Source organism: Tupaia chinensis, unplaced genomic scaffold (genome assembly GCF_000334495.1).
Source record: "Tupaia chinensis unplaced genomic scaffold, TupChi_1.0 Scaffold000184_1, whole genome shotgun sequence".
NCBI classification, from domain to species: Eukaryota; Metazoa; Chordata; class Mammalia; order Scandentia; family Tupaiidae; genus Tupaia; species Tupaia belangeri.
This window is the reverse complement of record NW_006159659.1, coordinates 2,621,477-2,643,475: the sequence shown is the minus strand read 5'-3', so window position 1 is coordinate 2,643,475 and position 21,999 is coordinate 2,621,477. Positions and strand designations below refer to the sequence as shown.

Genomic DNA, 21,999 nt, shown 5'->3' with positions numbered 1-21,999 from the left:
ACTCTGAGTTGGAGATATGTGTATGTGTGTGTGTGTGTGTGTGTGTGTGTGTGCGCGTGTGTGTGTGTGCGTGTGTGTGTATGGTCCTCTGAAAAGTCATGACATATTTTGTTCTGTTTTTTCTATGCTAGAATGTGTCATGACTTTTCCAACAATCCAATATACAGACACACAAATACATATTACATATAAATGCAAATGAGTGTTTATAGTAAAAATCAGTTTCACACAATGAATCACCCCAAACAAATATTTCCTAATAAGAACAACGATCATAAACCAATGTGATTTCATTATTAAATCATTATGACTTCCCTGTCTGGCAATATACCCAGCTGGAAGCATTTATGTCCATTGCCAACCTTTTTACAGGAAAACATCTGACACCTGCGTGAGTCTCTATTTGTGCCACTTTTGATGTTGGAGGCTCAGACTCTAATGCTGAAGCCATCACATTCCCCTGATCAGCTGTGTCGCTCAGTTTGTTGGGGCCATGGAGCTCAGTACTGATAAATAGAAGAATCTGATACCCTTAGGCATGTTTTGCTGAAGTGAATGGATTAACAGTGTAAGCTGCATTTTTGGAGATGACAACTAGCTAGAGTGATAGATGAAATCCCAACAGGGTCAACTTGGTATCTTATCTCATAAAGTGGATAAATTGTATTTAGCAAAGGCAGAAGTAAAAAGTAAGTGGAAAGGAAATCCCTTTCTCTCCCTTTCTAATAGGATCTTCTTATTTCTCTTGCATATCCATTTTATTTCCTTCTCTCCCATTTCAGCACAGCCTTATCACCTGTTTCACACTTTTAAAGCTCCCTTTTCTAGCAGTATATTAATGAGAGCCGTCCCTTACACTGTAAATGTGTATATACACACACATACACACTCATACATACTACACGTAAGAGACAGGAGTGAGGGAGGGAGAGGATGGAGGAAGAGATTTTACTACAGGATTGACAAAAATTAATAAATTTGACAATAGGTAATATTGTCCATTGTGTAGGAGGGAGTATAAATTGTTGCATGCATTTTAGAGATCAATTTAGACATATCTTAATGCCTTAAATGTCATTTTTTAAAAAGTATGTGTTGATAAGGAAAAAGCTCTAAGAAATATTAAACAAAAATCATTAAGTGAAAAAATTAGCATTGAGTACAGTATATGGAGTACTTTTTGTATAATGTATGTGTAAGGGTATGTATCCATATATTGGGCCATTGGGAAAGTCGTAACACTTTTTTGCATAGAAAAATACATCATGACTTTTCTAACATAATATATGGTCAGTTCTACTGTAACATCTGCATTGAACAGGCAATTTGTTTCAACACAACTGATGCATTAAGGAAAAATTTAGACACGACTCAAATTTCTCATGTGCTTATGTATAATTCCTTCTGTGAGAAACACTAGATGAAAGCAGAAAACTGCACCCAACTGAACTGAGCCACCTAGGGATACACAAAATACACACCTGCACAAGCCTTGACATGACCAACTGCCTCCGTTCACCACCACATGAATTAGGAGCCACACCCACAACATCTGATGCTCTTATTCATGTTTTAGGTTTTATTTTCCTTCTATCAATACAAGAGATGAGAGATTTTGCTGGCTTCATTCTATTGCTATCGTGGCAGAACTAGTACAGCCTTGAGATCAGCACATTTTTTTTTAAGAGAGGAGGGAGAAAGAGGAGAGAATGAGAGAGAGAAAGATTTTGACAGGGTCTCACAGTTGCAGTCCTCTGCCTCCGCCTCCCAGTCAGTCAGGATTACAGTCACACACCACCATGCCCAGCCAGTTCAGGTGGGTCCATGATCTAAAGCTGGGCCTCCCATGTGGTCCTAGCAGTTCCTACCACTTAAGTGCCCTAACACTTATGTGTCTGGGACAGCACATTTTTTTTTCCCAATAAACTGTCCATCAGAATACAAATGTTAACAAATTAAAAAGCCTTGCCCAGCTTTATGTGAGTTCTATCACTCCTGCGTCCTATTCGCTCTTCCTCCTGCCCTGGAGTAAAAGAGGGATAGTCTCCCTTTTTTATGATTGTGGCATATACTGAAAAGAGAAAATTTAGACAAAATGCTGGGCCTGAGAATATTGAATTAACATAATCTCTTTTTCCCATATTCTTCATTGTTTTCATTTAACTGCAGCAATAACTTTAAGTTCCACATCCATAAATATGTAGTTCAGGAAAATTATCATATAGAAAATTATCATAAAAATATCATATAGAAAGCATTTCCTTTCCATGTTGTATCTTATTCAGAAGTTTTATATTTTTATATTGACAAATAAAGGCTAATGATTTAAAGACAAGCACAAGTCAGACTCACATATCTTTTCCTATTGTTCCCAATTTAACAAAATAGGAAGTCTCCAACTTCCATTGTCAGTCTTCAAAACACAGCACATTTGCTTCCTCATTTCCTCTGTAGAAAACTTTTGTAAACTTACTAACACAATACAAAAAATTTGAACTCATCTAAAGTGAAGAGCATTGTGTTCTTTGTTTGTTTGTTTGTTTGGAGAGGTTTTTCGCTACAGGGTGCGTGCGCTCACCAGACAGACAGAGAGAGACATAGAGACAGAAAGTGAGAAATCACCCCCCAGGGGGGACGGTCACGCCGCAATCCCTTCTCCTCCATTCTCCTCTCGGGATCTTGGGCATGCACGCACACGTGTCTGGCGTGAGTTTTAAGCCACCGGGTCCGGGACGCGAACCGCGGTCGACTATGTGGGAGTCCAGCGACATAGCCATTATGCTAACTGCTGGTTCCCCCAGCATTTTGTTCTTAAATTCAGTATCTTTTTTGACTCCTTTAAAGGAATTGGTATTACTGAATTTGTTCAATTAGAATCCCTCAAACAGCCTCCAGGGCAGAAAGTGGCACAGCCAGGGAATGATAAAGTTAGTTCAGTCCAAAAAAAGGTGACAGAGGGAAATTCCAAAGGAGAATTCAATGAGCTTGAGAATGCGTGGACCAACATATACACTCAACTGTTAAATTAAATTTGTTTCCATATTTCCTACTTTCTCCCAAAGATATACTTGGGTTTTCCACTGAGCGTGTATCTGTGCCTGTTTTCTTTCAAGTATGGGTGTTTGTGATAGATTTGCTAAGGGCTGATTAACGCAATACGTTCTATTACATTATTAGTTTAGTCAAATAGTAGGATATTTGGGTTTTTTTTTGTGGATTTATTGATGTATTAATGTAGTTTATTCTAATGCATGCTTTAACAATTTTTCCAAAACCCTTAGGTATATGCTTTTATTAGTGAATTAGTCCGTGTACCAATCCACATTTCAGGACAATTGCTGATGTGCCACATTCGTAGCATTATTATACTTCTTGGTGAGATTCACTTGTGGTTATCCTTCTGCTTACATATTTAATTTTTTTTTAAGAGAGAGATTTTTGTATAGGGTGTGTGCACTCACTGGAGAGACAGAGCGATAGAAAGCAAGAAATCACCCTCCAGGGGGGATGGCCACACTGCAACTCCCTTCTCCTCCTTTCTCCTCTAGATTTTGGGCTCACATGCACAAGTGCTCGGCATGAGTTTCAAGCCACTGGGTCTGGGACTCAAATCGTGGTCAGCCATGTGGAAGTCCAGTGCCTTAACCACTAGATCACCTGCTGGCCCCTGTATTTGATTATTTGTTTGTCCTGTGCAATAGCTTCTAGTTCTCTAGTTCACTATATGAATATATTTTATAATCCCCATTTTGGAGATGTTAGTATATTTAAATCACATTATAAAAACTAGTTAGACCAGCAGGTGGCATGGAGATTAAGATGCTGGGTCCCACATAGCCAACTCCATGGTTTAAGTCCCAGATCCAGTGGCTTGAAAATCATGCTGGGTGTGTGTGTGTGTATGCATGCCCAAAATCCTAAGAGGAAAATGGAGAAGAAAGGATTGCAGCATGGCTATGACCCCTGGGGGGTGATTTCTCACTTTCTCTCTCTGTCTCTGTCTCTCTCTGGTGAGTGCACAGAAACCTTATAGCAAAAACTAAAATTATTTAATGAATTACTTAATTAAAGAAAAACTTTAAGAACCAACTCGCAGGAGTGAGAATGTAACTACTATTGCTACTGTGGAAAACAATACAGTGGTTCCTCCAAATTTCACAAATCAAACTACCATATGACTCAATATTCCCACCCCTGGGTATTTATCCAAAGGACTGGAAATCATATTGTCAGAGAGATAATTGTATTTATCACAGCATTATTCATAATAGCTAAAATATGGAAGCAACTTAATTCAACAACTAATGACTGAATTAAGAAAACGTGACCCATATACACAGTGAAACACTACTCAGTCAAAGAACAGTGAGATTGTCATTCGATACAAAGTGGATGAATCTAGACATTTTAATGGTAAGTGAAATAAACCAGATGATGAAAGACAAACATGGCGTGTCCCCACATAACATATACCAAATGTCTGCACTCTATGGCAGAAATTGAAAGATTTGAAGACCCTAAAATAGAGTGGCCAACTATAGATACCAGAGATTACATAAAGGATGAGGAGTGGCAGGGGAGGAAGGGTCTCAGGAAAAGATGTTTAAAAGACACAAGAACGTACGTAAACAAGGCAAATAGGTATGGAACATATAACACAACAGAGTGGGGTGAGGAGCACTGCAAAACATATACATATCTCAAAAAAAAAATCAGTAGAATGGAAATCTAAGGTACACAACATAATGTAAAGTCCTTTGTTGAAGATGATGAACATGGTAACATCTTTGATTTGATTATCTCATACTGCATGCAGGCTTTGAAAAACCACATTGTACCCACAAATATATTCAATTAAATTTAAATAAGAAATTAGAAAATAAAGTTAAAAAATAAAAACTAGTGAAAATAGTTGTATTTGATTATGATGATGTAATGTTTATACAGGACAACTGATCACTTAACATGTACTGGAGACCCATGAGGTTCTAGGCACATGGGTAAGCTTTGAACATACAAACAACCTTAAATAACCTAATGACAAAAGAGAGCATACCACCAGATAATCCTGCTTTGTAAGACCTAAAGAGGAAGGTGAATCTATGCCAAGTTCTCTAAACAGTACTTTTTCATTGAATTATGTTTTCAACTCAGTGAATAAAAAAAATACTCTATACAGGGGAGGAGAGGTATTCCGGGAGAAGGTTTGTTATTATCGTTGTTGTTGTTATTATTTTAGACTTTTGCCATAGGGCACATGCACATGCCAGAGAGAGAGAAACAGAGAAAGGGAAAGTGATAAATCACCCCAGGGGGTGGGGGAGGGTGTAGAGATGGCCACGCCACAATCCCTTCTCCATTTTCCAGGAGAGGGGTTATTTACACAAAAGTCTATGCTAATGAGTAAAAAAGATATGGATGTAACATAAGTTGGGGTTTGAGGTAGGAATAATTTAGGGCACTGGTTCATAAAGTACGGTCTGCAGATCAGCAACATCAGCATCACTGGGCACTTGTTAGAGATGCAAGTTATTGTGCCCTACCCAATCAGACCTACTGGAGTAGATGCCAGAGTCTTTTATCAGTCCTCCAGGTTATTCTGGTGCATGCTAAAGCTGATACCCACTACATAAGAATACATCAGAATAACTATTCCCAACCCCAACTGCACATTCAGATTTCTGAGAGAGCTTTTTAACAAAATACCCATATCCAAGCTCCTACTCTAGATCTATTAAGCCACAATCTCTGGGATGGAGCCGTGAACATGCATAATTTTTTAAAAAGCTCCTCAGGTAATTCTCACACACAAACAAGTTGAGAAGTCTTGATTTGGGAAAAATAAGGAACTACTCATGCTTAACTGATCTATAAATCAGCCCTCCCATCACCTTCTCTGCTCTTTCCATCTCTCAGCATCATGCATTTTTATAATATACAATTAGAACATTTCATTAATTTCACAGATAATACTTTCAAAAATGAAACTTTTTGTGGCCTATAAATTATTACCGTACTATAGGAAAAATATAGTTTTAATTCCAACTGCCTTAGAAAATCCAGGGTGAATGCTCACTATATGAGAAGAATGAGCATTACATCTTACTCGGGATTAGTTATTATAATCAGATAAGCCAGACACCATTCTTCCAGAATCTAGGGGGCCATCAGTCGGGACATGGAAATTGCTGCAATTACAAAGCACTTTTGGTTATGTGTTTTGCTATAAAAGGATTTCATTGTCATCACTGCTAAGATTAATAGGGGCTTTTTTTCAAGTTGGCATCTTGCAGTAGTTTGGTGAATGCCAACCTTTCCTTTTCCAAAAAGTATCGAGCTCTAACAGCTGTGACTCCTGTCAAGGGATTCAGCAAGATGCCTTAGCCATCTGCTGGCTTCCTGCAGGTAACCTCCTGCCACCACGTCTATCAGCCTAGTGCTGACAAGCAGAAAGCAGCTTTGAAAATCTGCCCTCCATCTTGAAACATTCTCTGCTGGTCCTTCTATTCTTTTTCTTCCATAATTATCTTTAGGCTGCAACAAGACTGACTCTCCTCACCCTACCCTTACCAGAGTGACCAACCATCAGTATTTACACAGGACCAAAGGGGTTCCTGTCACATGGAGTTTTCAGTGCTAAAATTGGAATGATATAGGTAAGTCAGGAGAAGTCAGTCATTCCAACATTACCCAACTACGTTTGACTTATTTTGCATTTGTTGCATTGTTATAGTTCAGTAACTTCTCAAACTTTGGCACCTTGCAGAGGTTTGAACATACACACTTTTTAACAGCTTCCCAGGTGACCTGAACATACAAACAGGTTGAGAAGCCTTGGTTTAGGAACAATAAGAAACTATTCATGTTTAACCAATCCATAAATCAGCCCTCTTATCACATTCTCTGCTCTTCCCCTCTCCTCAACACTATGCATCTAACACACAATTAGACAGTTTAATTGCAATTTTACAAAACATACTTTTTTTGAGAGATCTTTTGCTATACGGTGCATTTTCTCACCAGACAGAGAGAGGCAGAGAAATAGAAAGTGAGAAATCACCTCCCAGGAGGAATGGTCATGCCATAATTCCTTCTCCTCCATTCTCCTCTCGGGATCCTGGGCATGCACACACACCTGGCATGAGTTTAAGCCACTGGGTCTGGGACTCGAACCATGGTTGATTACATGGGCGTCCAGCAACATAGCCATTACACCAACTGCTGGTCCCCGGAACATACTTTTAAAACTGAAATTTATCGTGGCCTACAAATTATAGCTATACTATACGGTCATCATTTATATGGTTTGGTGGTGAAAATACTATACCATTAAAACTAAAACTGCTGGACCCAACTCCCAGAGTTTCTGATTCAGTAGGCGAGGCTAGAAAATGACTATGTATCACAATTGATGCTGAAGTTGGTCCAGGGAGCACTTGAAAACCACTGCTATAGTTAAACACCTGGCAGAGAAAATACTACTTTCTTCCCACTATAAAGTCCAGTATCTCATGTTCTACTCATACATCAACATAATCCTTTCATATACACAATTGCACTCCTACATATTCATAAACAAACAGTAGTGGCAGTTATGTTCAGCCCAGGCTGGGAATATAGTAGATGTTCAACGAATGCTTGTGTGGATTCACTAAGCCATATCTGGGTATGAGATAATGGCCTCAAGAATGAAAATTGTGACTGACATTTCCCATATATCAACTAGACAATAAATAAAGAAATAAGTGACTGAGCTTCTTTGTTCATCTTTTCCAACAGCATCTTTAGACTACAACTCATTGAAAGTACACCATTAATTGGAAAAGTGTTTGCACATCGATGCTTATTGTGGCACTATTCACAATTGCTAAGACATGGAACCAACCAAATGCCTATGAACAGAGGAATGGATTGAAAAACTGTGGCACATATACTCTGTGGAATACTATTCAGCCATAAAAAAACTGGCTTTTGACAGAAAGTGGAAGAATATGGAAGATTTACTGCTGAGTGAAGCAAGACAGGCTATGAAGGAGAGACATTGTATGTCCCCACTTAATATATACAGAGCATCTGCACCCTATGACTGAAACTGATTGACTAAAGGATATAGAAACATATTAAATGGATGTGAATACCAGATACAGTGTGTGTGAAAGAGTAGAGTCTGAGGAAGGACATTTAGAAGAAAAACAGAGAGGTAAAGCATTAATGGGACAAAGTAAAAAATATTAAAAAAAAAGTTTGATGCCAGCTCTGAATCCATGTGGAAAATTGTAGGTTAGGTTCTCTGGTTGACCTATACATGTTGGGTATGTGTTCCCATAATTCTGGCTGGCTGGGAATTCTCCAGGGCATGTGTTCGGGGTGAAGGGTAGGTGGAGTGTAGATCCTGTTGTTGGTACTTTTATTTCCTTGTCTCTTACTCTCAATAAATAAATAAATTTTAAAGTATATTTGAAACTCTAAAAAAATTAAAAAGAAATATAAGTTGATAAACCCTTTTCTCAAGAGAAGCTAATAAGATGCATTTTCTTTCTTTCTTTGGACAGGAGGTGTCTCGCCATGTCAAGATCCTTCTGCCTCAGCCTCCTGAACTTCTGGAACTTCTGCTACACACCACCATGTCAGGTTTTTAGGTTGGACTGGGTATCAAACCCAGGCCTCCCATGTGGTCCTCACCTGTGGAGCAGTGTTTTAACAGTGTGCACCACCATACCTGGGCTAGATAAGATGCATTTTAAAACCCTTAAATGGGGCATACCATTTGATTCACCAACTCTTCTGCTTCTAGAATTTATCCTAAAGAAATAGTCTGAGGGCCAGCAAGTGGCATGGTAGTTAAGGCAGCCAATGCCGTTCAAGTCCTGGACCTGGAAGCTTGAAAATCATGCTAGGCATGTGTGCATGCATGCCCAAAATCCGAAAGAAGAATAAAGGAAAAGGGATTGTGGCATGGCCATTCCCCCTGGGAGATGGTCTCTCACTTTCCCTTTCTCTGGCAAGCACACATGCCCTGTGGCCAAAACCTTAAAAAAATAAAGAAAAGAAAAAGAAATAGTTTCATATTTGATCAAAGACTTAACCACAAACTTCATCAGGTTTTTGTTTTGTTTTGACAATATTGAAATAGGCAAAATGTTTATTAGGAAGAAATTAGTTAAATTAATGTGCTTTTCTTTGATGAAATACTGCACATGGTGACTTAGAAGAATATGCAGTAAATGAAAAGAATACTCATATTACAATGCTAGGTGGGGGAGAGAAATACTATTAGATGGGTTTATATTTAATTTAGGCTTTAAAATATTTGTAGATAAACAATTTTGAGCCATATTCAATAAATTATTAACCATGGTTATCTTTAAATGATGATACTAACTTTTTAAGCTTTTGGCCTATATCAATTCTTCCAGAATATCTTTTCTACAATAACTATAGATGACTTTTGTAATGAGGGTAAAAGACAATTGATCTTTTTGAAATTTAAATGTATTTATTTACATCATTACAGCATACAAAATGAGATTTCCCATCCAGAATACCCTGTATATTGGCTCAATCAAGCACATCAAAATAATGTTATTGTCAACAAATAATTTTCCATTTCTTGTTTCCTGTATATTTTTCTCTTCTTTTGGCCATCCTTGATTCCCTATCTCTCCCCCTCTGCCATCTCCCACTCTCCTCCTACACTGTCTCTGGTACCCATGGTTGCTTTCTATGCCTTTCCCCCCATTTTATTGATTTGCTAAAGATCTTAATTAATCTAAATATTTCCAAGAGCAAGCACAGCTGATATATACATATCCATGAACACAAGTCTGACATTAGGCATAAGCCTCAGTGAGTAGAATGAACATACTATAAAGTAGCACCTAACTGGGGCTATATAGCTTACTGAAGTCATCAAATAGGTATTTTTAATGCATTATTTTTTAATTTCAAGAAAAACAGTTTTAGGGTTTTTTTAAACTTTTTTTTAACTTAATTAATTTACAATCATTCCCTAAGCATCATCACAGCATACAAAATGTGATTTCCCATCCAGGACATACTGCATAGTGGCTTAATCATGCATGTTATCGTCAATAAGGGAGGACAAGTGAGACTGTGACCATCAAGCTAAATTAGTGAGATCACTCCCTGACTTCCCGTCTCCTGTTTCCATGGCTATTTTCCATGTTCCTGATGCTTGCCTTAGTCTGGCTCACATCCAGGTAGCTCCCAGTTAGGATCTCACTCACACCTTCACACCTTGTCTCTTTAATCAGATTGACCCTGATTATCATTCCTTGCTTTTTACTCCAGGCCCGCAACAAACCTGCCCGATCCAGTATGTCTGGTAACACTCCTCAGAAATGCCCTGTAGGTAGCAAAGTGCATACCTAGAGGTCCTAGGACTCACTGTGGTAGTGGGAATCCCATTATATAACAAGGCTTACATTTAAGGGTACCTTTGTACTCCTTTGATACCACCCAGAACACTATTCTTAAAAAAATAAAAAAAAGAATTATTTAATTTTACTTATTATAATTATTGTTTTAATTTGATGGGAGTCGGAAGGGGGGAAGTGAGAAAGCAAGTCACTAGGTCTGGGACTCGAACCACAGTCGGCCCTGTGAGGGTCCAACGCCTCAACCACCATGCCATCTGCCAGCCCCAAAACACCATTCTTAGCTGCATTCTTGGTCAGCCCTTGGAGGATAGACTGAAATATCAAGGCCTCCAGATTCTTCAACTAGACCAAGACAAGAAGGTCTTAAAATAGCAGGTGTCCCACAACCCTGCTAAGTGCATCCTCTGCCAGTTTTGCAAACAATTCGGAGCCTGTTCATGACTTAACTTCAGCTCACTTGACAAAACCCTTAAAGTCTCATTGTAAATTTTGTAAAGTAAGGGACCAGCAAGTGGAATGGTGGTTAAAGATGCTGGACTCCCACATGGCCAACTGTGGTTGAGTCCTGGACCTGGCAGCTTGCTTTCTCACTCTCTCTCCTTATCTCTTTCTCTCTCTCCCTATCTCTCCCTCTCTATCTTACTTTCGTGAGTGCACGTGACCTATAGCAAATTTTTAAAAAGCAATAATAATAAATAAAAATAAATAAATAATTCCTTAAAAATTTTTTTTACAATTTTGTAAAGTAAAACCTCTTTGGAGAGTACATCTAAATATTCTTTCTAAGGAAACCTATGGCATCTCTCAGATACCAGTTCACCACCACCACCCCCCAACATAAAGTTCCAAGAAGACTACAGACTTAGCCAAAGGGAAGGTAAGAAGCCAAGACAGGAAGCTGCACTCTTAGAGGACACAATAATGAACTGCTTGGTGCCACCTCCCTTTTACACATGGAATAAGCAGGACCTGGGTACCCCCCAACCTCCTAGCTGTCTCTATATCCTACAATATCTTATTTCCATATCAAAACAAAAACAGTAATCCTTCAAAGTATGAGTGGAAAATTTAGAAAATCACTACCTGCATTATCACTACACAGTTATTTGAGAATGATCTTTTGGGATTTAACTTATAAAACTCTACTCCCCCTCACCACTGCCACTAGGTTTAAGTCCTCCCCATCCTTCTCTTAAGCAATTTGAAAAACTCCTAGTTAGACTACATGCCCTTAGTCTGTCCCCTCTCTACACCATGACCTTTGAGACTAAGATAAAGGAAGTAAAATTTAAGGTTCATGCCTCCCAAAGTAGACTATACTAGCTTCCTAGGCCCTGTTCCTCAACAAGACCTACAAGGCTCTCATTTACTTTTCCCACATCATCTCCCTCTACCAACGCAGTCTGAGCTCAGCATCTGTGACCATCTCATGGTCTGTTCCTGTGCCACATTCTGCTATGTCTGTTGCCTTTACATCAGCTAGTCCTTCTTCCTGCATGACCCAACCTCCCTTCTCTGCCTAGAGCAAGGCCCACACAAAAGTCACTTTCACTGAGAATCCAATCTTGACACTCCCAGATTAAATTACCCCTCCATGTAATATCTAGAAGGTATTGCACATCCTTTGTTACACACTCTCCAAGATATGCTCTAGTGACAAGTCTCTTTCCCAAATCCTCAAAAGCAAGAACTACTAATAGGTAAGATTTATTGTGTGTCTGCTATAAACCAGCCTCTATTCTAAGCATTTTCTATATGCATTATCTCATTTAATCTTCACAGTAACCCTATAGGATAGTTACTATTATCTCCATTTTACAGACAAACCGACTTAGAGATGTTGAGTAACTTGCTCAAGTTTGCAAGTTATTAGTGGTCAATCCAGGATTCAAAATCAAACTGTCACATGTCAGAGCTCAAAACCTTAACCACTATAACATAGCATGTCATATATCCTTAGTGTTATGATATTAGTCATCTTGTGCTATGTAACAAGTCATCCCAAAACACAGTTGCTTAGAACAATAGCCATTAACTACTTCATGGTTTTTTGGGGGTCAGGAATTTGGAAACAGCCTATTTGGGTGGATTGGTCCCAGGGTATCTCATGAGGTTGCAGTCAAGATGTCAGTCTGAGTCACAGTCATCTGAAAGTTTGGTTGGATTGGAGAATCTGTTTCCAAGATGATACACTCATATGGTGCTGGTAACAGGCAGGAGGTCTCTGTTCTTTCACATATGGACTTCTCCATGAGCTGTTTGAGTGCCCTCAAGATGTGGAGGATGGCTTCTCTCAGAGTGATCAATCCAAAACAGCAAGGCAAAAACCACAATGCTGTTTATTATCAACCCTCCTGAGTCACACCTCATCATTTCCATAATATCTTTTTGTCTATAGTATGGGAGAGACTATGCAGGGGCTTGGATAGCAAGAAGTGGGAATCACTGGAGTCTCTTTCTCCTCTTTTTTCTTGACAGAGGGTGCATGTGTTTGAGAGAGAGAGAGAGAGAACTCACCCACCATGGGGAATGGTCACAAACCCTTCTCCTCCATCTTTCCACCCTGCCTGGACTTGAGACACATACACATATGCACCCAGTGTGTTTTTCAAGCCACTGGGTCCAGGACACAAACTGCAAGGTTGGCCATGTGGGATTATGCCCCCATAACTACCAGGCTATAGACTGACCCTCATTGGGGCCTCTTTAAATGTTGAGTAAGTGGAAAAATTACTAAGAACTGCTCTGAATGACAGAATTTGAATTTGGTGACTACATCAGTTTCCTTTTAATCCTCAAAATTTGTAAGATTATTCCCAAGGTCTAGATGTTGACCTATTTTCCCATATCCTCAAATAGAGCATCAAGTAGATTTAAGGATTCCATTTTATTAAATTCTAGTAGAAGCCACAAGTAAGCACTTGCTAAATTAGCCTCCACTTTACGGTTTTAGGAAGGGCCAATGATGTTTGAGAAATTCCCCCAGTTTGAAACATAGTCATTTCCTTAACAGCAAAACAAATCTGTGTTTGATTTCAAGATTAATTCCATAGTTTGATGCCAGCATAAGCCCAGCCTCTGGACAAAGGCTTATCTTCTTTAGCAGAATATCTGTGATTAAACTGGGGCAACCAAATCCCTTGTGTATAACAGCAAAGATAATAAAATCACTGGTTTTAACCCTTAGGCCATCCTTGCTTTCAAGCCAAGATTTTACCTGTTTATTCTTTAATGTGATTTGAGATATATGATGATAAAAACTAAACACTAAAATGAGGCATTCTGTGAATACACATTGATACTGAACACATGAAACAAATTTTATTCCGAAGACTAATCTATGTTGGTAGAAATGAAAATCTAATCTGAACTGTTCACTCTTCTACCACTGCATGATTAGATCCAAAGAACTATGGAAGTTCACTCCTCAACAGTTCCCTGGAACCCATTTTCACAGTGCTCTACTATGGGCGTCAACAAACTATAACCCATTGACCAATCCAATCTGCCACCCAATTTGTGAATAAAGTTTTGCTGGAGCACACCCATACTCATTCATTTACAAATTGTCTATGGCTGTAATGGCAGAGTTGAGAAGTTGCAACAGAGACCATATGGCTTACAAAGCCAAAAACATTTACTATCTGGCAATTTACAGAAAAAAGTTTGCTAATCCCTGGTCTATGCCTCTAAAGACTTGGCCTGAGGCAACCTGTTATTAGCTTAAATTGTCTATGCATACCATATGCTGTTCCAAATATTTATATGGGCAAATGGGGTGGGGGAGGAGGTTGTTACTATTTATGTTGATACATTACTTACATACTATAAAGGTACTAAGACACAAATAGTAGAAATACAATGAGTTTTTATACATTGATCACCTGTGAAACCACCTCCCAGATCAAGATAGAGAATATTTCCTGGATCTCTTCCCAGTCAATACCCCCAACAAAGTTAGCCATCATTTTAACTTGTATCACATAGATTTCATTGGCCTGTTACTGAACTTTACATGCATGGGGTGGGTGAAACAGTGTTTACTCTTGTGCCTGGCTTCTTTTACTTAGCATAAAGTCAGTGGTATTCATATATACTGTAGTATTAAATAGTCTTTTTCACTACTATATAATATTCAATTGTATGAACATAATACAGTTTATCTGTCTCCTTCTGTTAAAGAAGATTATTTGTAGGGTTTTGCTATTCTAAATAAATATGCTATCAACATTCTTGTGCATGTCTTTTGGTGGGCATAAGGATCCCCTCAAGAGTAGAATTTCAGGGACCAGCAGTTAGCATAATGGCTATGTCGTTGGACTCCCACGTAGTCAACCGTGGTTTGAGTCCCGGACCCGGTGGCTTAAACTCATGCTGGGTGCGTGTGCGTGCATGCCCAAAATCCCGAGAGGAGGATGGAGGAGAAGGGACTGCAGCATGGCCATCCCCCCTGGGGGGTGATTTTTTGCTTTCTGTCTCTATGTCTCTCTCTGTCTGTCTGGTGAGCGCATGCACCCTATAGCAAAAACCTCTCCAAAAAAAAAGCAGAATTTCAGTGAAATTTCTTGGTAATTGAAGGTATCAACAAGCTATAAAATACTTTTGGGAATAGGCTGTGCTTTTTAATACACAAAAATATTTTTAATTTATTTTTTAAAAGTTTTTACAAGAGAGACAGTGAGAGAGAAAGTGAGAAATCACCCGCCAGAGGGGATGGGCATTCCACAATCCCTTCTCCTCCATTCTCCTCCTGGGATCTTTGGGCATGCATGCACACACATCCAGTGTGATTTTTAAACACTGAGTTCAGGATTGGAATCATGATCAGCCATGTAGGAGTCCAGAGACATAACTGCTACACCATCGGCTGGTCCCTTGTTTTAATTTATAAATCTATCAATATGCCACCTCTTATGTCACTGCAATTGGGCCAACATGTTGTTTTTAAGATTTATCCATGAATGTGAGAGCAAACGTTCAAAATAGTCACACACATCCGCCCCTGTCCCAACTAAATCTTCACACTCTGCTTCTTCTCTTGTGACACAATGGCCATTGCAGGGATTCCTGGCATGATAGTTTTAGATATACAAGCCCTTACCTTGGCAATGTGCTGGCACTTTTATAAATTCATCTCATTAAAACCTCCCCAAAAACTCTATGGGCTCTGTAACCACAGCATGTAGCAAGGATCAGGAATGATAATACCCTGACCAAAGCCAAACAACTGTAATAGATCAGTGGCGCTTGAGGTCCCTCATCGAGGTTCTCACTTTTTCCTTTGGAAAAGGAGGAAGACATGGCAGTCGCCAAAACTACAACATTTAGGAAACACAGGCTTAGATACCAGTAATCTGAGTTCCTTGCTTTCTTCTTCAGCCACTTTATTCATTCAAATATAATCGAGTTCTGTGACAGCTCCTGAGTTTTACTACTCATATTGTAGATTTAAATCATCATAATTTCACACTATACTCTGTCTAAAGATGTTGCTACCTACCTTGACAAGAGTAGAAAAATAAGAAGCTATAACCTTTCTGTAAAAATCTAACATTGAAAGATCACCAAAAATCACAAGGTTTCATACAAAGACATGGATTAAAGAGGGGGGAAAAATGTACAGGTTTTTCTGTTTTCTTCTCATCTTTACTTCATGCAGAAGCAGACTTAAGTGGCATAAATCAGAAAAAGATAATGGGAACTGAATGAAATTCTCATAAATCACGTTACTAAGTATAGTTACATCTTAGATGTGAAACCCAATTAAACAGATGGCCACATGCTGTCTGAATCAGCCCCTAATCAATAAAGATGTTCATTTTAGAAAATCACCTCAATTTTTCACTTCTTCAGTGAAGCAAAAAGAAGGCAGTTGGGGGGTGGGGGGAGTCCCAGGAAACCCAGTGGGGAAATGTGTAAGGAGAAACTCCGCCTGTCTTAATTTGTAGTCCAGAAAAATCAGAAAGGAGAGAAGGAAAAAAAGTCACCCAAAGGATTCCTTGTCATCTTGCCTAGGAACGTAATTTACAATGAGAGCAAGCACTGGTCATTAGGAAAATAGAAACAGCTTGAATCTCTTAATTAAAATACTGCTTCAAATTTTTTATTCTAAAAGCCCTCTGCCCATGAGCTTTCAAGAAACCATTGGGTTACCCTGAAATGGCATCTTCTTCACCAAATCTCTGATGAGATCAGCTCTTCCCAGGTAAGAAAAGGGCTGAAGAGGGTTGAATCCTGCAGGTCAAGCTATTAGATACAGGCAAGTCCCCAAAAGGGAACTAAGACTTCACTGACACTTGGAAGTGAGGAGACACTGGCAAACAGACAATCTCATCATCTTTTCTTTCATAAGAGCTAATCTATCACACTTACTATGCTAGTGAAAACTAAGCCTACCAATGCCAAGGGCCAATGACAACAAGGTAACACTACTGTACTTTAGGATACCCACTTTCAAAAACATTTGGTGTTATCTGGTAAAGGTGAGTATGTGCATACCCTACCAGCCAGGAATTCCACTTGTAGGGTGTACACTCCAGACCTGCACAAGAAGATTGCAAGCAGCATGGTTGCTTAGAGTCAAAACCTCAGTTAGGGGCAAGGGAGGACACATAGGTCAATAGTAGAACAGATAAATCATCTGGGGGTTTGGTCATGCTATGGACTACAATACAGCAGAAAGACGAAGATGAAAAAAACCTATCGCCACATGCTACGTTAACTGATACTTAAAACAACATGTTGGCCCAGCTGCAGTGGGACAGGCCATGATATACTGATCTGCAGTGCTGGAAACCACATGGCCAACCACAGGTTCAGATCCTGAGGTGACCAAAAACAAGCCAGGTGCACATACACCCAAGATTTTGACTAGCTGAATGGTTGGGGAAGGAGATCACAACATGATGAGACCATGTAAAGGTAGTCCACTCCTTCCTCTCTCCCTCATCTCTCTCTCATAACAATAAACTTCAGACAAAATATTGATTGAAAAAATACAATTGTTTAAGACTGCATACAGTATGATAATACTAAAACAGTAAAGATAAATAATATTTTGTTCAGAGATACCAATATAAAATAAAAACACAAATATCAGAATAATGGTTACCTCTCTGGTGAGAGAGAGGGAAAAATGGAGAGGGCCCTGACAACTTCAATGATAGTGTAAATGTTCTGGTTCTTGCTTAGATGATAGGTTTATAGATACATACTGATTTTACTGTGTTTCCATATATTTCGACTAACTTAACATGTGCCAACATGTTACATATATTGGTTTTCACACACCAAATATTACCTAGTTAAGTATTTTCTTTTAAAATGAATAATCTATAGAGCTGGCCCCAAAGCTTGGTGGTTAAGTCTGACCCCACATGGCTGACCACAGTTCAAATCCCAGCCTGAGAAGCTTGAAAACACACCTGGAATGTGTACATGTATGCCCCAAATCCCAACAGGATGGAGAAATGGAGAAGGAGGGATTGTGGGATTTGGAGGGTTCTTTTCCCATCTCTTTCTGTCTCTTTCCAGTAAGTACATGCACCTTCTGGCAATAAAAATTAAATTTAATTAATTATCTAAATAATATTGTTCAATAGACTATTCTAAATATTATCATAATTAATAATGTGCTAAAATTAATATTGTAAATATTAGTTATAATTAATGAGTGTAAATAAATAAATGTAAATTTAAAAAGAAAAATAAATAAATAAATAATATTGTTAAATAGACTATTTTAAATATTATCATAATTAATAATATGCTAAAATTAATATTGTAAATGTTATAATTAATATCTCAGGTATCATAAGTCCTCATGTAATATGTGTACCTAAGTCCTCAATTTGGAGATTAAGACCTTAAGAAATCAATGAATGAATATTCTCATAATGAATATTTATATAGTAAGAAGAAGCAGTCAAAATATTTAATGACTTAATTGGTTGTAAATAAATTAATGCAGAAACCAAAAATTTTAAAAAAGAACTTTTCACAGTAAAAAATTCTGTGTTGGTTCCAATGGCCTATCACAGAAACTCAGACATTTTAATCAAGAAACAAAATTAGTTGGGGAGTCTTGAAAAAATTTTGAATAATTCAGTATTAACCTGGAAAAAATAACTCAAGAGACTGAACAAAGATTTGAGACTGAACACAATTAGTTGTTTCATTTTTAAAACAGTGGATATCTTGCTTAAATAAAAAGAAGAGGAACTTCAGAACTTACTGGGGGTTGTAAACCAGTGTTGTGATCCTTCAAGTTCAAAGATCAATGAAAAATTAAGTGAACATAAAGCAGCTAATGAGTACCAGCATAACGTTTTTCTTGACCAAATAACTATTGATGCAGAAAAATTGATAGTACAAAACCTAGAACTAAATAAAACTAAAAAAAAAAAAAAGGCTTGGTTAAGATTAATTGCTTTCTGTTGTGATCATCAAAACAGCATGGTATTGGCACAAAAACAGACATGTGGACCAATGGAATAGAATAGAGCCCCCAGAAATAGCCCCCAAAACTTCCAGCCAATAGATTTTCAACAAAGGATAACAGTCAATCCAGTGCGCGTGCGCTCGCCAGACAGACAGAGAGAGACATAGAGACAGAAAGCGAGAAATCACCCCCCAGGGGGGATGGTCACGCCGCAATCCCTTCTCCTCCATTCTCCTCTCGGGATCTTGGGCACGCACGCACACGCGCCCGGCGTGAGTTTTAAGCCACCGGGTCCGGGACACGAACCGCGGTCGACTACGTGGGAGTCCAGCGACATAGCCATTACGCTAACTGCTGGTTCCCTGGCCAGGGAGTCCTTTGAAGACAAGGGTCAATATAGAGAACCTAAGGCAGGCTGGCTGACTGGACAGAGAGCAAGCAAGATGGATGCCTCACTGAGAAAGTGCCATTTGGATAAAGATGTGAAGGAAATGAGAATATGAGCCATGCAGATCACTTGGGGAAGTTTTCCAAGGCAAAGAGAACCCCAAGTGTAAATGCCTGAGGGAAGGGTATGTCAGACATTTTCTAAGAGGTTTGTGTGATTGGAAGGCAAGGAGTGGGTGAGATGGTGGGGATGGAGAGGGAGAGTAGTGAGTGGATAGAGGCAGAGAAATAGCACGCCTTTGGGCCATTGTAAGTATTATAATTTGACTCTTGTTCCGGGTTAGACAGGATGCTGATACAAGGGGTTGTCAAAGAGTTCACAGAAAATGCATATTATGGGGAAAAAACTGCATGTATTTCCTGAAGGAGGATTATGAGAGAAGCAGGGAGACCAGTGAGGAGGCTATTACCACAATCCAGGTGGGAGATGGTGGTGGTGTGAACAAGGGTGGGAAGGCCTTTAAATTTCATCCCCTGTACTGAACAATGTAGGAATGTGATTGAAACTATTCAATGAGATATTATCACCAAGTTGAGTGAGTGAACCTGGGGAAGAGAGAGGCACAAGGACTGGACCATGGGGCATGCCACCATTAAGAGGTCAGGGAAATTAGGAGAAACCAGCCAGGAGACCACCAACCAGAATTTGGTGTTTGTCATTCTCATGAATGTCTTTACACTTGTACTATAAATAGATGAACTTCTAAATAATACTAGGGGTCTGTGAAAAGTTCATGAAAAAATGCATATTATAAAACATTGTGCATGGATTTCAAAATGTTTGCACCAAAATAAACTCACGTTACATCCATTTTCTATGAAATTTTTGTAGGCCCCTCATATATAGAAAGTGAGAAAGCAAGTGGCTAGGTCCGGGACTCGAACTATGTTCAACTATGTGGGAGTCTAGTGCCTTAATCACCATGCCCCTTGCCAATGCAGCTGTTTGACTTTTAATTTATGCCAATCTGATCTTTAAAATTTTCTTAAATTTGTTATAGCATTTATAATGACATGTACCCAATACATGTAAATAAAAATCTTTAAGACATTATGTCCTAAGGTTAATTAGAGCATTTCCAAGTTTCATTCTCACATACAGACACTCTCCCCTTGGGTTCTACACTCTACCCAGCTACATGCTGTTTTCTCTATCAACATTAGGAACAAAAATGATGATGTGAGCAATATCAGTAAAACCATTATGAGGGTAACATGGAAGCTTGCTCCTTTTTATGGCAAATGTCACTATGTCTTTATTTATTGTAATTAGCTTTTTCTCTTTTTTTAGATTCTTTTTTATTTATTTATTTTTTGCCACAGGGCATGTGTACTCACCCAAGAGAGATAGAGACAGATAAAGAGGGAAAGTGAGAGTTCACCAGCAATATCAGTAAAACCATTATGAGGGTAACATGGAAGCTTGCTCCTTTTTATGGCAAATGTCACTATGTCTTTATTTATTGTAATTAGCTTTTTCTCTTTTTTTAGATTCTTTTTTATTTATTTATTTTTTGCCACAGGGCATGTGTACTCACCCAAGAGAGATAGAGACAGATAAAGAGGGAAAGTGAGAATTCACCACCAAGGTGAGATGGCCATGCCACAACCTCTTCTCCATCTTCTTCTTGGGATTTGGGGCATACATGCACACACAACCCAGCATGTTTTTCAAGTTGCTGGGTTGTATGCTCAAGTTGTGAAGTCAGTCATATGGGATTTAGCACCTTCATCATGCCACCTATTGGCCCAGACATTTACTTTGTTTAGTCAATGATTACAAAGCTTTTTAGAAACTAATAAGGTGAAGGGAGAGAGAAAAATTAGGGAGATAGGTAGGGAAACAAACCTCCTTTGCCAACATACCTGCTCGTTTTGGAGGTGAGGAGACTAAAGAATGCCCTACCCTTCCTCATCATTGTAGAAAAGTTCCTTCCATTTTGCAGCAGATTAATAAGGAGACAAGACTCCAGTACTCACGGATATGGTTGGTAGATGCACTGTAGAACGCATTGACCGTTGTGGGATTTGTAAACCACCTGTAGAAGGAGAAATGAATGCTATAGAATGAACAACATCATCATCCAAGAAGGAGGACAGCAATAGACAAACACCTTGTAGCTAGATTTATTAGCAGATAAGCATAAAACAATGGGGATTTTGCATGTGAGAGGAAACTATTGCCTCAGCTTAGGGCTGCTGCTCTGCTCAATGAACAATCTCATCCTGGATTGAACACGGTTCTGTGAGGATATATTAACATGCCTGGTTACTCATTGCAACTAACGTAACAGAAAGATCACCAGTGCTTTGGAAAAAGCTTTAATGAGAAATTGTAGAATCTGAAGTGCTCTACCCACAGATGAAGACAGCCACAAGCTGATGTTTGCCGGGCCTTGTTCACCGAATTGATGGGACAGCTGTGTTTCTATGCTGCATCACCTCTGACCTATCCATTGCAAAGTTGTGGACTGGTGACAACATAGGTGTCCATTTAAGAGAGATGAGTAAAGTAACTACCATGCTACCTGGAGGATCTTTCTGCTCCAGTGGAACATTTACTGATTTAAGCTCCAAAACATCTGACCACTGGTCTGGCCAGGGTGAAGAAGGAGTTTAGATCAGCTATTTGTTAACTAACGGAGCCCTGAAGGCCTTTGAGTTTGTATATCTTGTCTCCTAACAAAATTTTAAGTTCCTCATAGGCTAAAA

The 21,999-nt window shown here is 38.9% G+C and overlaps 1 protein-coding gene across 1 annotated transcript in view; it reads right to left on the bottom strand.

Moving 5' to 3' along the window:
- The window catches only part of PHEX (phosphate regulating endopeptidase X-linked), a 219,932-nt gene that overhangs the window by 38,394 nt on the left and 159,539 nt on the right, over positions 1 to 21,999 (bottom strand). Inside the window, exon 15 of the mRNA XM_027771117.1 lies at positions 21,268 to 21,326. Within this exon, the coding sequence (XP_027626918.1) occupies positions 21,268 to 21,326 (59 nt within the window). The remainder of the gene's footprint in view (positions 1 to 21,267; positions 21,327 to 21,999) is intronic.